The sequence below is a fragment of the Prorops nasuta genome, unplaced genomic scaffold (assembly GCF_024137725.1).
Source record: "Prorops nasuta isolate Cenicafe-Biocafe unplaced genomic scaffold, Cenicafe_Pnas_1.2 PNAS00003, whole genome shotgun sequence".
Lineage (NCBI taxonomy): Eukaryota > Metazoa > Arthropoda > Insecta > Hymenoptera > Bethylidae > Prorops > Prorops nasuta.
The window spans coordinates 5325729-5340125 of record NW_027116800.1 but is presented as its reverse complement, the minus strand read 5'-3'; the positions used below and the strand labels follow the sequence as shown (position 1 = coordinate 5340125).

Here is a 14397-nt window from a genome sequence, read left to right as displayed (position 1 = left end):
CATCTTCGCCCTGACAGGTAGTAGGTGTACTGCGTATGTATATGTATATAGATGTATACTAGCACATGACAGCACGCAAATATCCTCTGTATCGTTCATTTGTGTGACTGCGCATCCAATCAGCATCGGGTTATAATTATATATATAGGACTGAGATTGTATAGAGGATTAGCAAACAACGTATAGGCGAGATGTAGCTGCTTGGGGGATAAGGTATGGGGTAGTTTCCTTTGGGAGACGCTTAAAAGCGTTAAATTGTCGATTTGTAGCTGTGGACTCGAGCAGGATGACAGCTTCCGGTCTGGTTGCATCCCCATCGAGAGTCTGATGGTTGATTGGTCGGTTGTAGGGGTGGTAGGCGTGGTCTCTTTCGATCACCGAGTTGTCCAGGGTGGGGTGGTCCCTGCGCTTCCCTACCCCCACCCTCCACCTAACCATCAGTTACCACGCCACGTCGCGTACCACGCACTTTTAGAGAGACTCACCTGAACCGGTCGCGTATTACTCTCTCCCTCTCCTTCTCTGTATATATATATATATATATATATATATGTATATATATACCGAGCTGCTCTGCACTCTGTATTGTGTATATGTGCGTGTGTGGCTCCGCCGCCGAGAGGTACAGAGTTAGCCTTGGGCCGCAGGGGGTGTGGGTCGTTTCCTCGGATAGGGCTGGACCATGTACTCGTGTACGCGACGTGTCTAGGGACGGATAATCGGCTGCCGCGAAATTCCTGTTTTCCGGATGTAATTTCTCTTCCCTTTTGGGACCCAGCCGATTTAATCGGCCGCCGCCCGTTAATATTAGCACGAATCCAGGTACTTTCTCGAGGGGGATGAAAACGCTGGCTGGACCCTTTACCATAACATGGCTTATTGTTTGGCTTAACGTTTAGCGGGGCCTACACGCAATAATACACCTTTAGGGCCGCAATAAAGAAAGGGAGATTAGGACCAAGGGCTTGGAATATTTTTTCTCACTTTCTCAAGAGATCGTTATAGACTTTGCCGGCCGTAAACTCGGCTGGCTTGTTTACATACGCGTCCTTGGATCGATGCATCGCGCGCTTCCTCCTCTTCTTCTTCTTCTTTTCGTTGAGAAGTGAAATTTGTTCCAATGATTATGGTATGACTATATATATATATATATATCCGAGAAGGCAAGGCACAGGAGGCATTATTATTCGGCAGGTTCCGGTGTAACGCGATATACAGGGCGTTAGGCCTAAAAGTGCCGAAGGCCTGTTGGCAGCGGAGGGTGGGTGGGTTGAGTGGGTGCAGGCGGCCCTATCATGGCGCTCGAGGCTCGTGCAGCTGACGGCTCAATTATCTCGGCGAGGGTCTCACACAGTGACGCCTGCCGAAAACCCCCCTACCACCCCTCGACAAGCACCGTGTCCATTGTCCTCCGGCTATTAACCGCCTCTTCCTCGCCAACTCAATAAAGCACTCATTGGCTCCGAATGCCTTTGACTCCTGTCAAGCGCCGCGATTCCTGACTTTTATCGCTCTGCACAAATTTCTCCTGTATACTATTTATATATACATATATATATGAAAACAAGACTATAGCATCGATCCTCGCTTTCCACCAAACGTATTATTTTCTGCAGATATATTGAAGCATAGAAACGCGCGCGTGCAGGGTTTGCAGTAGAACTCTGTGGGGGTGGCTGCGGGGGTGGACGAGAATACCGTCGATTTCTGCCTCTCGCAATAGCGCGGCAGCGGAATGATTGAAACGCGACATTCCACAGCCTCGACTGTTTCAATATATCCTGCGTTCTTTCTCCTCCTCTCCTCCCTACCCCCCCCCCCCCCCCTATCTCCCTTGCCCTCTATATAGATCTCTCTCGCGAAGAAAATATCCTTCGGTTCAGCACAGCAGCTATATAGGCAAGCGAGAAAGGAGCTCGAGCCTCGAGTAGCGAAGGTGTAGGGAGAGAGAGAGAGAGAAGAATATCGAAAGGTTCGCGAGAACGTGTGCCGAAGGATTTGCTGGGTGCAGCAGGTTGGCTCTCTTTGAATAAGAGAGACGATAACATGCGGTGAATCGGGTCGTGGCCGATGGCTCGGGGGTCGGGCCCTTTTAATTACCCGACGTTAAATTCTTTATCTGCCTGAAACAATGTGGCGGGCTCGTGTTTTCAGAGCAAACAAACCCGATGTTGATACGCGGTAATAGAATAATCTGGCAGCTGATTCCGGGAATATAGCCCGCGGGGATAGAAACCTGCACGATTTCTACGCTGGCCCCGAACGAAAATCAACCTCCTATACCCTCCCCTTTACGCGACTCGATCCGCAGGAGGTTATCCTGCGGAGAGAGCACGTGTTTACACAGTCTGCGGCAATGGGACAAATGCAGGCCACGCCACGCCACGCCACGCCACGCCACGCCACGTTGTATACATATACACACATACTACATACATGTATATATATGTACGTTACAGCTCGACTTGTGCTTATTGCATCGCTCTATTTTCTTTCATAGCCCCGCGGATTAATATCTCCCGCATCCTCTCATTTTATTTATTGCCATTTCCCTCTTTTTCCTTTTAACATAAACAAATCGTACAAATCTCCAGCAATCATGATGGCCCGTATGGATCGCATGGAAAAGCCGCGCAGGAATAAGCTTTAAATAGCAACCGTACGGTGAAATTTGGCAGGGGAAGCTTTCTCCACGAGTCCCGTTGCTAGAATATCCCGTGGGAATATTGTCAGGCGGTTACCACCGCCACCGCGCCGCACCATAAGTTCCAGGGAACTCGAACTTTTTGAATCGGCCTGCTGATCCCCGCCAACTCCGTCAACGAGAAAATCGTACAAACTCCACGAAACTTTAATGAAATTCAGCCATTGGAAAATGCATATCGATCGAGTTTCGTGGATTTCCAATGTCTACGATGCGTACGAGGAGAAGAGGTAACGAGAAACTTGTCTTGGCAAAAATCTTGATAATTTCTCTCTCTTTACGTGTGTGTGCGTGCGTGCGTGTATGTGAAATCAGTGCGGTGTGGTCCGTGCAGGGATTGAAGTAATTGCCTATATGGTGTAAATGATGAAATATCGCATAGCACATATACCACACGTCCGTTTAGTTTTGTCGCGTCTGGAAAATTTAATTTTACACCCCTTGTCGTTGCTTCCCCGGGCGTTCCAGGGTCCAACTCTTTCCCACCCCCGTGCAGCGAAACGAAACTGGCACCAGTACAGCAGCCCGCGCACCGATTGAAATGAATTCTACTCGATCGCTTTCAATTGTTGTAACATTGGAAACTCCTTTCGTTCGGGCAACATTATATAATAATTTTCATCATATCGCAGCTTTATTTGCAGTCCAATCGAAATACGAGAACCGATCGTATTTTGCGGCTTTTAAATTTGGTTTATGCGAAAATATTTGTAATGCATCTCAATCACTTAAAACATTATAACAGCTTAATCGTTTTCCACGTCGAGAAAATTCCCAACCGTTCGAAAATCCCCAGCGAGAAATAATGTTTTCAATCTTTTTAGCTATTCAGAGGAAAACAGATCGCTCGGCAAACTTTTGCCTCATTTCTGACCGGATTTTTAATCGTTGCTAATCCAACAGCACATTCGTAAATGCACGGAGGGAGGTAGCATGAAAAAATCAAGAGAACATTCAAAACTTGTATATCGTATAGATGATAATAGCCGTAATTCCTGAATTTTCCGCTTTATTATTTGATTCGTTAAAATCAACAAAAGAGAAGGACTGCTCGGTGAAATTATACGTATATGGAGAGAGAGGGAGAGAGGGAGAAAGAGAATCGACATTGGGTTAATTGGATCGTGCATTGTCGTAACTGATCAGGAAGGATAACGGGCGTTTTCTGCGTTATTGCGTATAATGCACTGTTGATTCTAGCCAGCTCCCTTCGACCCTTCAGAAATCCCTCGTGTGTGCGCGCTCCAACCCACCCGAAAACTCTACACCGCCGACAACCAGCCTCTCTCTCTCTCTCTCTCTCTCTCCTGCTCAGACCCTTTCGACTCAAGAAAATCTATGCAGAAACTATATATATATATATATATATATATATACAAGTTTTCAACAGTTTCACCAAATTTTTGCATCGATCGGCTTTCATAACTACGATATTTAAGGGAGTAGTCGGCAGATTTAAATGAACGAATGAAAAAATAATAGAAAATCTGCCCCCGGCTCATCGATGGCCAATTTGAAAAACTCAATTGGACCTCCAATTACTCGCCGTAAATTATTCTCTGTAATTTTTTACTAATTGCGCGTTAACGAATTCTCATCCCTCGAGCGAATATGGACGTGACCTGCATGGCACATAATAAAATGTAGAAAACATGGAAAAAAATTATGTGAGGTCAATTTGGTGATTTGACGAAGAGAAGGGCAAAAGTCTGCCAGTTCGACGTGAGCGATTTTCAGCTTGATGTGCAAAAGAGAATCGATTCAATTATAAGCAAAACTTTCGAGTTATGAGAAGGGTTCGTGGGGTCGCCCTTTCGTTCTGGAATTAGCGTTTCGTTTCATGATTTTCTAATTATATTTTCGTAGCCGCGAGAACGAAGCCGCACTCGGCCAGAGGCAATCTCGTCGCCCGAAGCCCAACCGTGACGCAAGATTTTCAAACTGTTTATAAAATTACAGCGGTTATTCGCTAGAAATAGCTCGAAACCATATCGTACGGCTCGCATTGAAATCATTATTGGATTTAGGAGCCCCGCACGTGCGCGTCTTCGTGCTACAAATCCCAGGGGTGAAAATCGCGACCGGATAAATAATGCGTTGCGATATCTCGATCGACTAATTTCACAGTGTTTAGGTTATCTCCTTTTCGACAACCTTCTCTTTTGGTCTCCTTTCGATCTCGTCGCTCAACTCGCACTAACTCGCTTGATTCCAGGAAAATTAGATAAATTCTAGTGCGAAGAGATGTCCGAAATAACGGAAAGCGAAAGTTCTTCCGATGAGGAAGCTGAAGAAGAGGAAGAAGAGGAGGAGGATGTCGGGGAGGATAGTGAGAGTTTCGTGACAACCGAGCACGAGGATTCGGAGAGTCCCGATGGTGAGACTACCGAGAGGTTAAAAGGTGGAACCGACGCTCCGAAAGTGGGCAAATTCCAGATGAAAAAGTGCTTGAGGGAAGAATGGAAGTGCGACGAGAATCTTTGGCGAACTTACATGAGACTGTAAGACGTATTTTATTTGTAATAAATTGAAAAGAGAACAAAGTACTGTGCTATATATAGCGAAGCAGTAACTATTAAAAATTCGATAAATCAAATTAAAGGTATGCCGAGAAGAACGAGGAACTGGATGCTAAGGACAGGTTTAAGGAAAGGAAGGCCGCTGATTTGACGCATTACGCTTCGAAGGAGGAGGTCGGTGGTCCACCTTACGCTTGCTTCCCAATGTCGGGATTCCAGTTGGAGCCGAGAAACGAGCTACCCGACAATCTTCAACCGGAAAAGAAGATTCGAATATGGAGGAGAATGCGCCGTGATCCTCGGGTTTGTTCGCAACGACCGACAAGAAGAAGAACGCGCATGGTGCATTGTTCTTCTTACGTAAGGATAGGCTTCTTCTCTTATAATATTTTAGGTGGACATGTCCAGTCGCCGCAAGGATGGAGATTCGGAAACGGAAACGGACACGGAAGAGGAAGCTGAAGAGTGGCCGAAGAGGTGGCCGTGCACCACTCGAGATTTGCGAGCGGAGGTGAGGGCCCGCGAAAAGGCCAAGAAGAGGAAGCGACGGGACCTCTTCCCCTGCGACAGCGAAGAATCCAGCGGGGATCCGGAGCTCGAGGAAGAGAAGCTCGAATTTGCCATTGCCAAGGAACTCGGTCACGCGAGGATACCTCCGATTTGTCCGAATCCCGAGGTGATACTGATCGACCGAGCGGTCGGCGATCAGCAGGGATTGGTCGACGGTGATTACGTGAGTTTCGCGATGCTCTCGATGAGAAATTTAAGAGTCCACTCGGCGGTGCTCATCAGGGGCTCGAAAGGCATGCGACTTCATGACCTCTGCTGTTTCCGCGAGAGACGGAACACTTGGAAGTTCTGCTTCTACCAAGCTCTGGTCGCTCTGCTGGCTAAAACCCAAATCAGGTACAAGTACGCCTGGGCAGCGAACATTGACTATATATACGACCACGCCTGGATGCTCTTCACTCACGTTGGTATGATAAACGTGAAGACGAAAAACCACGAGCGACAGAAGTTGAACGACTTGGTGGTCTATAATTACAAGTACGACGTGGACGTGGAACTGGCCCAAGAGCTCAAAGACATTCCGTTCTTTGAAAATGCGAGTTTCGATTACGAAGAGCCGTACATTAGGAAGAAGTATGTCTCGGAGCGTCCGGAATTGATGAAGACCAAAAGGCTATTGGGTTATCAAAACAGGACCGACGAGCACGAGATTCTCATTCACGAAGAGACCGAAGAGATCGAGGGATGGTTCGACGAATTGCCCGCTCGCTTCAGAAATTGCATCTTCAAGACTACGAGGTTCAGCCTGGCCTTTTGGAGAGACGGTCAGTTCTGGTACCTCTACAACCCTTACAGATGCGACGAGTTTGGCTTCTGGGACGACAACGGTTACGCCTGTATAATGAAGCTCTGCTCGAAACAGGCACTCAAGAGGCACCTTATGATTCTTCTGATAAGAGCCTATGCCTACCAACTGCCAATGCCCGAAGAAATCCTTCCAGAGGTAGTGGTGACCATCGACGATACCAAACTCAATGCTGCGGAAGGGTTGACTCCCACCACCGACGTGAACGAGCTGACCGGAGAGGAACGCTACGGGGAAGGATACCCTGGCAAGCTGGAGCTTCCCAAGGACTATCTCGAAGATTCCGGCGAGCAACAGTTCGAAGTAGTTGGAGAACGCATCGAAGATACTGTGGAAAGACCTCGATTGTTCGACATACAAATCTTCAATGTGATTTACAACTGCTGCAAGCTTCACAACCTCAAGTTGCTGGAGAAGAGAGGACCGATGAAGCCGAAGGAGCTGGTCAAGAGGAAGACCATCGAGGAGTGTCCGTTCGATCCACTGGACAGCCGGGATCCCTGCACGGTGGAGATGGACGAGGGAGACGAACCGGTCGACATAGAGAAACCGACCTGGCTGAAACTCCACTCGGTCACCTGGTCGAGGTCCGACAAGAAGCCTCAGAAGACCAAGAAGGATAACACGCCGAAGATGCGTTGGCACCAGTTCACCGTCGAAGAGTCCAACAAACTGTTCTCATTGTGGGGCGAACTTCACATAACCGACATGATGTTCGATCGCGAGAACCGTGCCATGCAGACCTACGCTTGCTATGTCGTCTGCGCGGGGATGACGAGGATCATGGCGCCGGAATACTGGAGCTCCAAGATCCTCGACGTGATAGTCATGTGCGGCGACAGGTACTACAGCCACAGTAAGCTCGAAGCCAAGTACAAGGCCACCTTGCCGGAGTACAGTCACGTAAAGTCCTGGAACAAGTACCTGATGAATCACTTCAGCATCGGTGAGACGATGTTCGAGGCCAGGGTACTTCCGCCCATCTGCGGAAGGCTCTACGCGGCGTCGACGAAGAACCTCTGGAGAAGCGTTCAGCAAATGTTCCTCAAGTACAAATTTGCGATCCTGACGTGCGAGGCCTCCTGCCTCGGTATCTTCAAGTTCTGCGGCGCCTACTATATGTGCGACGTAAATTCTTTCGGACCACCCTTGTTCCCGCACGGGGGTGGTGCTGCCTACTTGCTCAGGGCCACGTCCTTCAACAGATTCATCATCATCCTGGTTCTGACGGTCGCCTCGCCCGAGTGCACGAGCTTTGCCCTCAATCCTATCGAGATCCTCAAGGTCATCGATCTTGGCAAGAAGATGGAATTTCCGGGAAGGAGAAGGAACGACCGGCAGGGTAGCAGGAAGAAGCCCGCCGAGCTTTGTCCTTTCGACGAACAGAAGAAGAAACACTTGAGGAACTGGAAGAACAGAAGGCAGGAGAACCTGAGGAAAAGTCTGGATAGAACGGTCTGCAAGGACAGCGATTGAGTTACAATTGAATTTTGCATGCTTTATCGCCGTGTCTAGTGGAGAATACTGCGCGGGGGAGGCTTCGACGCGGCTTCCATCGAAACCTTTCAGGAATCAATATTCCGCGAAGCCTGTTTCTGCACTTTTCTCTCTCTCTCTTTCTCTCTCTCTCCTCTTCTCCCTCTTCTCTTCCAAGCACCGCTCCCTCCTCCAATCAGTCGCGAAGACGCCTATCCAATCATTTATCCCCATTAAAAATTTAACCACTGGAAATCGTTGGTTTTTTCTTTGCCCCAGAGGGTTGACAGGATTCCTCCTCGGTGCAGGAAAGTACACACTTAGCTTGATCGTATTTGGCTCTGAGCAGTGCCGTGAGTCTATTAAAGTTTCAAGGAGGAACGTCTTAGCTAGTTGGCCCGAAGGTCCTCTGGCTTTGTGTGTACATTCCGGAAAACTTGGCTGCAACTTTCGCCGCTCGCTTGGCCCGTCCAACTATATATATATAATATACAGTCCCTGCGGTGTCTCGCGAGCACGCGCGCGCAAACCTCTCATTCTCGCAAATTCTTTTCGGCTCACCAACAAAATTACTCCTATCTTTATACGCAATAATTTATTTCCTTTATACACATTGATTATCTCGATATTTACAGGGATATTTACAGGCTGAGATATTATTTACAGGAGTTTGCTCGATGTGAAAGGAAGCACAGCTAGAACCAACAAACTCATCTACGCCACTTCGAGGTCCGAGCTGTCGGTGTCGTGATCGTGTTGCTGATGATGGTGCTGGTGTTGGTGCTGTTGTTGCTGCTGCTGCTGCGGTTGCTGTTGCTGGGCCCTGTTCAAGGTCAAGTGGCCGGTGCCAACCCTCACAGCCGAGGCTGGACCGTCCTCCGGTCGTTGTCGCTGCTCCAGCTGCAACTTTCTCAAACGCTCTTGCTCCTCTCGCTTCTGTTTGCGCCATTTTGCTCTGCGATTCTTGAACCACACCTGAAATCATCGAATAACTCTCTGTGATTGCACGAATCTCGGGCCAACACCTGGAGTAGCGGTTGTTTAATCAGGAGAAACAGCCGGTCGGTACCGGGGCAGGGTATATATTTGCATTGGCCGCTACGCTCCACCGAACCACGCTATAAACGACAGTGGATCTTTGTAGCAGCGCTGAAAGAATGCGCTTCTCTGTATACCCTACCATGGATTGAAACAGAACGAAAAAGAGGACAAGAAATTGAGATTTTTTCGTGCATGGCACGCAATTAATTATTGTCCGGTTGAGGGAGATTGAAAGTTTGAAATTTATTGCGCGGTAGTTCGACGCGCGAGTGGTTTTCGGTATAAAAGGGGTGTCTAAGGTCTAACGAGACGAGGCGATGAGGGTGGAACATCAAACGGAAATCAGCATCCGTTCTTTACGCCTGTCCGAATCGATTCTCGCCGAGACGGACAATCGATACGATTTTTGCTCCTTCTCTGCAGCTTATACTCTGTACCTCTTCTGTATATATATGTATGTATAATGTAGGAAACAGAGGATGTACAGTAGTATATATACTATATGGTATCCCGGAGCGGAGCCGACTGGCGCAGGTATATGTTGTTTCAGTGTCGAAGGACCTCCGGGATTTCCTTTAATCCACGCCGACCACGTGGGTGGGCCGCACCGACGAGCTGTTAATCGTTTCCCGCAATCATCGCTCTTATCTTTGGAATTTTCACGTGAATCAAACTCCAGTCATTCAGGAAGAAATCTCTCTTGGTCTCACCGAGCTCTCTTCCGAAGCTTATGCACACTGTCGTATATACAGATTTCCGGTGATGAAAGAGAGGCGAAATTCCACTTTGTCGAAAAAGGTGGGTTTCTTGGTGGGGGAGAAGGAAGAAAATTTAATTCCAAGCCGAGTCGCCCTTGGAGAAAATGAAATGCGCGACGGCCACTTCCAGAAACGTCCCAGGCAGATCCCAGAGTTCCGTTTAGCGTTTAATGGTGTATGTAGAGTGTTCATAAATATATATATATATATATATATATATATGTATCGTTAGGAAACGCGGGATAAATTAGTAGATTAAACAGAGAACACGGGGATGGTCGTTATTGACAGAGTAGAGTATCGGGGCATATATTGAAAGAGCAATTTGTCAAAGGCATCTAATTACTTTCTGGCAAAGAAAGGCTATCGGGTTGCAGAGCGGTGGCGCAGTGTAAACATCAGGAGGCTAGGCGCATCTCGCACAATTTGCCGTGACTGTTTATCCTTCTAATGCGGCTTGGCCAGGTCATAATGCTTTAACGCGCGAGGCTATTAAAATTGATTTGCGAGAGGTCAAAATGAATATATATATATATATATATGCATGGTTATATCGATTCGAAAGCTTTTGGGATTTACCTCGATTCTTTCCTCCTTGAGATCGACCTGAAGAGCCAGCTGCTCCCTGAGGAGGACGTCGGGGTAGTGGGTTTTGTCGAAGGTTGCCTCGAGTTGCTCGAGCTGTTCCTCGGTGAAGATGGTGCGATGGCGTCGCTTCCGCTTGGCCATCGGGCCGACTCCCGGTGCGTTTGGATTCATCTGGTAAGGATGGCCCGCGCTCGAGTGATAGAAGGCTGGCTGACCGTGCAAGGACACTCCAGCCGCCGCCATAGCCGCGACGTATCCTCCGGAGTACAATCCTGGATAAGCAGCGGCTGAAAATTAATTTGTCATTCTCCGTTGCACGAGAACTCGTCGGTATAACCTTTGCTGGTGCCCCTCGAGAAAAATTCGGCAGCGCGGAGGTTGATAGAAAGCGAGGTTAAATCTGGCCGGGAGGCTTAGCGGAGACGCCGCCGACACGTTCTGCAGGGATTTCACGGGGGCCGGCTTTAGGACCACCAGAAGGGAATTCTACGAGGGAAATTTTTTCCTCTCTCCATTTGCGCTGATAAAGCGTCCCGCGGGACATTTCGCCAGGATGCCTGGAGAAGGAAAGCTGCTTAGGACGCGCGGAGATTCGCGCGAAAAACGCGCCAGTAGACTTTTACGTCTCCACGGCTGGATCATTCGGGCGTGATAAAGTCGGATCGCGGATTTTTCAGGCCGCAACCCCGCAGAGACTCCCGGCCGCTACAATACTCAGCTGCACATGTACAGCGCTCTTCTCTCTCATATACATATACACGTGTTTTGTATATGCATGTAAGTTTGCGCAAATAATATTATATATATGTATGAATGTGTTTGATAAATATAATAAAAGGCTGTAGAGTGTAGGGGTAGGAAATTTTCTTACCGAGGAAATCGGCCGAGGTGAAAGCGAGATGATGAAGTTGTTGCTGAAGAGGATGAATGGCGGTGGTTCTCGGTGGAGAACCAAGGTTCTCCGGCGGCTGTACGATGGCAGCGAGGCCGGTAGTGGTGGGCGCGATGTTTCCCATGGGTCTCGGGGCGAGGATGCTGTCGATCGTGAAGATGGAAGTGGGGGAGGACATCGTCGAGGAGGAAGCAGCGCGAGAAACCTCGGCACGGCTCCGGAATAATCTCTGCTCCTCGGGACTGGGAAGATCCTGCCCGTCGGATTTCAGCTTCTGTTGCAAGCTCTCCGGCGAGTAGCTGTACAAGTACCTGTGGTGGCTGTAACCGGAAATGCCGGGACCATCCTGATGTACCGGGCTCGACGGCTCCGTCATCGGGGAACGCGAACGCGGCGAGTCACCCGCGTACGAGCTCTCTACCATGTTCCTCCGATGATCTATGCTGCCTTCCTCCTCCTCCTCCTCCTCCTCCTCCTCTCCTTCTTCTTCTTCCTGTTCTTCTACTACTGCTGCTCCTCTTCCTCCCTTTTCTTCCTCGCGCGCGCACACTTTTTCCTCTCAATTCCCTTCTATCCGAAGATTCGTACCTCACTGGGGGTTGGCCGCAATGTGGCCCTTGTCAATTATTGGGTCTATGTACCTCTATTCGCACTTTACGAGACTGTCACTTCACTATCGCATACGGCGGGTGATGAGCATCGAGGAAAATGTTGGTCCCTCCGATTACAGGAGGACTGCGTCCGCGGGAGTGCGAGAGACAAGGGCGGCCGAGACGTGGTTCTCGCGTCACATGTATGAACACTCGGGGATCCGTTGGTGGTGACCCTCGTGGCGCGACATCCTTCATAAAAGAAGTTCTGGCGCACTGGTCCAGGGTCGAGTGACCTCGAAGCGCGATCACCCCCCGCTTGGGGAGCCTGGCACCGTGGAGAGATTCGCTCTGTAGTGGGTGTGGCCAGAAGGGGAAGCTCCGCCCCTCAGACGGGACCACTTGCCGGCTCGGATAAGCCAGCAAGAGGTGACAGATAAACCCAGCCCTGTATCCCTATAACCCCCTCCCCTAACCCACTTTCCCACTTTCCTTGGTTAGCAAAATACCGCTCCGGGGCTTGGAAACGAAGATGTGACAGATAAGCCCATTTTCCTATGTCTCCGCCCCTCCCACTCTTCATCCTATAGCGCATACTATATACAGTCCCACCATAAATTTTGCATCGATCCATATATAGTATACTACGCGCGGGGATGAGATGGGATGGGAGGACGCGATGGATAAAATCGTTCTGATTTTATTCATAGGGATCTCTTCGTCTTCTTACTATTCATCTCGTATCTTCTCTCGAAGTGAGAAACGTCTACTATATACGCTGTTGTTTCTCCAAGGGATTTTCCAAGTTCTTCGTAGGGATAGAGTACAGGCTTTGCTTTTTCTCATTGGTTGCAGATATTTCTGGGAAATGCTTGGATATTTAATGTCGAATATTACAATTATTGGTGGCCCGAGGGTGATGGATGAATCAATCTTTGTACGAAAGCCCCACCATTCATTGCCTCTTCCCCCATCAGGAACCTTTGGAATCCCCTCCAGTATGGTACGCTGGTTCTCCAATCCCCCCCCCCCTCCCCCTCCCTCTCTCTCTCTGGGATTTCACGTCGAATCCCCCATTCCGGTGGGAATCATCCGCTTCCCGCAGGAGGGGGAGGAGAGGGACACATATTTAGCGAGGATAATCACGACGCGCCTTGCGCATTATGCAGCTTTGCAGTTAGATATTAAGGCGAGCACATTATTAGCGTTTTTTTCTCGTCCTCCAAAGCATCACGACGCGACACTGAGCGAAAAAGCGAGCTTTCCTTTATTACAGCGAAAACTAAACTTCCGCATCCTCCCATCGCAATTGCGAATAATTCATATTTTCAACAACCGTTCATCGAGAGATTTTTAATCCTGACGAATGGCGCAAAGTTTCGCTCCAATCATTATTAGACTGAAATTCAAGGATTTTGCAATAATTAATGAAATCGACGAAGAAATACGTACGCGTCGCTGATGAAATATCATTATCAACAGGATTACTCTTAATTAATAAAGTCACGTGTGTTATAATAATACCGCGCGAACGATTTTAATTCGTGATATAATAATAATAAAGAAAGGATGCCATTAAACAAATTCAATTTGTAAATTTGTCATGCCACATCGTGTCGTAACTTCGGCACACGTATCTACACGAGGATTAATAGCGCAGCGCAGTGTAGGGCGCAAGAGAAACATGGCGCGGTTCTCGTGGTAGCGCGATATATACTTCCTGCAGGATCTCTTCAATTATTCAAATCCTGGCAAATGCGTCCGTATTAATAACGTAAAACCGTTGTAATGCGCATTGACTGTCGTGGAAGGTCCTTGCTGGGCAGTTGTGGGGAGGGGAGGATCAGGACGCGATACGAGGAGAATCGAGCGTGAAAGGCTCTTTGTTCGGATAAATAGGGGGCTGAGGCACGTATATGTACCCCCTCGCGAAACTACACCCGCCCCCTTCCCTTGTACGGAGCCGAAAATCTGCGCACGGACTCGGCTAATCCTAATCCGTACGTTAATCGTACCCCGAAGCCCGAATTTACTAGGCACCAACCGATCTTTAAGCCACTCTCTGTCAGGACCAGCATCCTGTATATCTATACCTATATATATATACTGTACACAACGCCTGTATTTCAGAAAATCACCATTTTATCCATGCACACACACAGACACACTCACGCACACTGGCATGGCAGGAATTTCCAGGCAAATTTTAATTACGCAAGTTAACCTTGTAATAGTCCCGCTAGGATACATCGAGTAGAATAATTTTTCCAGATTCAATTATAATATTACGAGAGAGACGGAGTTTCTCTTTTATTCCAATTAATTTTCTCTCTCTCTCTCTCTCTCTCTCTCTCTCATCCACGCAGGACTGAAAAGTGAAATCCTGGCGATCAGCTAAGAAGTTGCGGAGAAATTGGCTAGAGAGGACTCTGAAGGGTTTTGCGTTAGCGACGC

The 14397-nt window shown here is 48.4% G+C and overlaps 2 protein-coding genes across 2 annotated transcripts; one reads left to right on the top strand and one right to left on the bottom strand.

Annotated features, from left to right (window-relative positions):
* Window positions 1-4948: 4948 nt before the first annotated feature.
* On the top strand, window positions 4949-8074 carry LOC136784350 (uncharacterized). Its single transcript, XM_066744938.1, has 3 exons — window positions 4949-5205; window positions 5307-5526; window positions 5618-8074. Exons 1-3 carry the CDS (start codon window positions 4949-4951, stop codon window positions 8072-8074), a joined length of 2934 nt encoding a protein of 977 aa, XP_066601035.1.
* A 631-nt stretch (window positions 8075-8705) lies between these two features.
* Window positions 8706-11787, bottom strand: Gsc (Goosecoid). Its single transcript, XM_066747770.1, has 3 exons — window positions 11333-11787; window positions 10453-10748; window positions 8706-9049 (listed from the first exon to the last, which is right to left on the bottom strand). The coding sequence occupies exons 1-3, from the start codon at window positions 11775-11777 to the stop codon at window positions 8789-8791; spliced, it is 1002 nt and encodes a 333-aa protein (XP_066603867.1). The 5' UTR covers window positions 11778-11787; the 3' UTR covers window positions 8706-8788.
* Between the last annotated feature and the right edge of the window lie 2610 nt (window positions 11788-14397).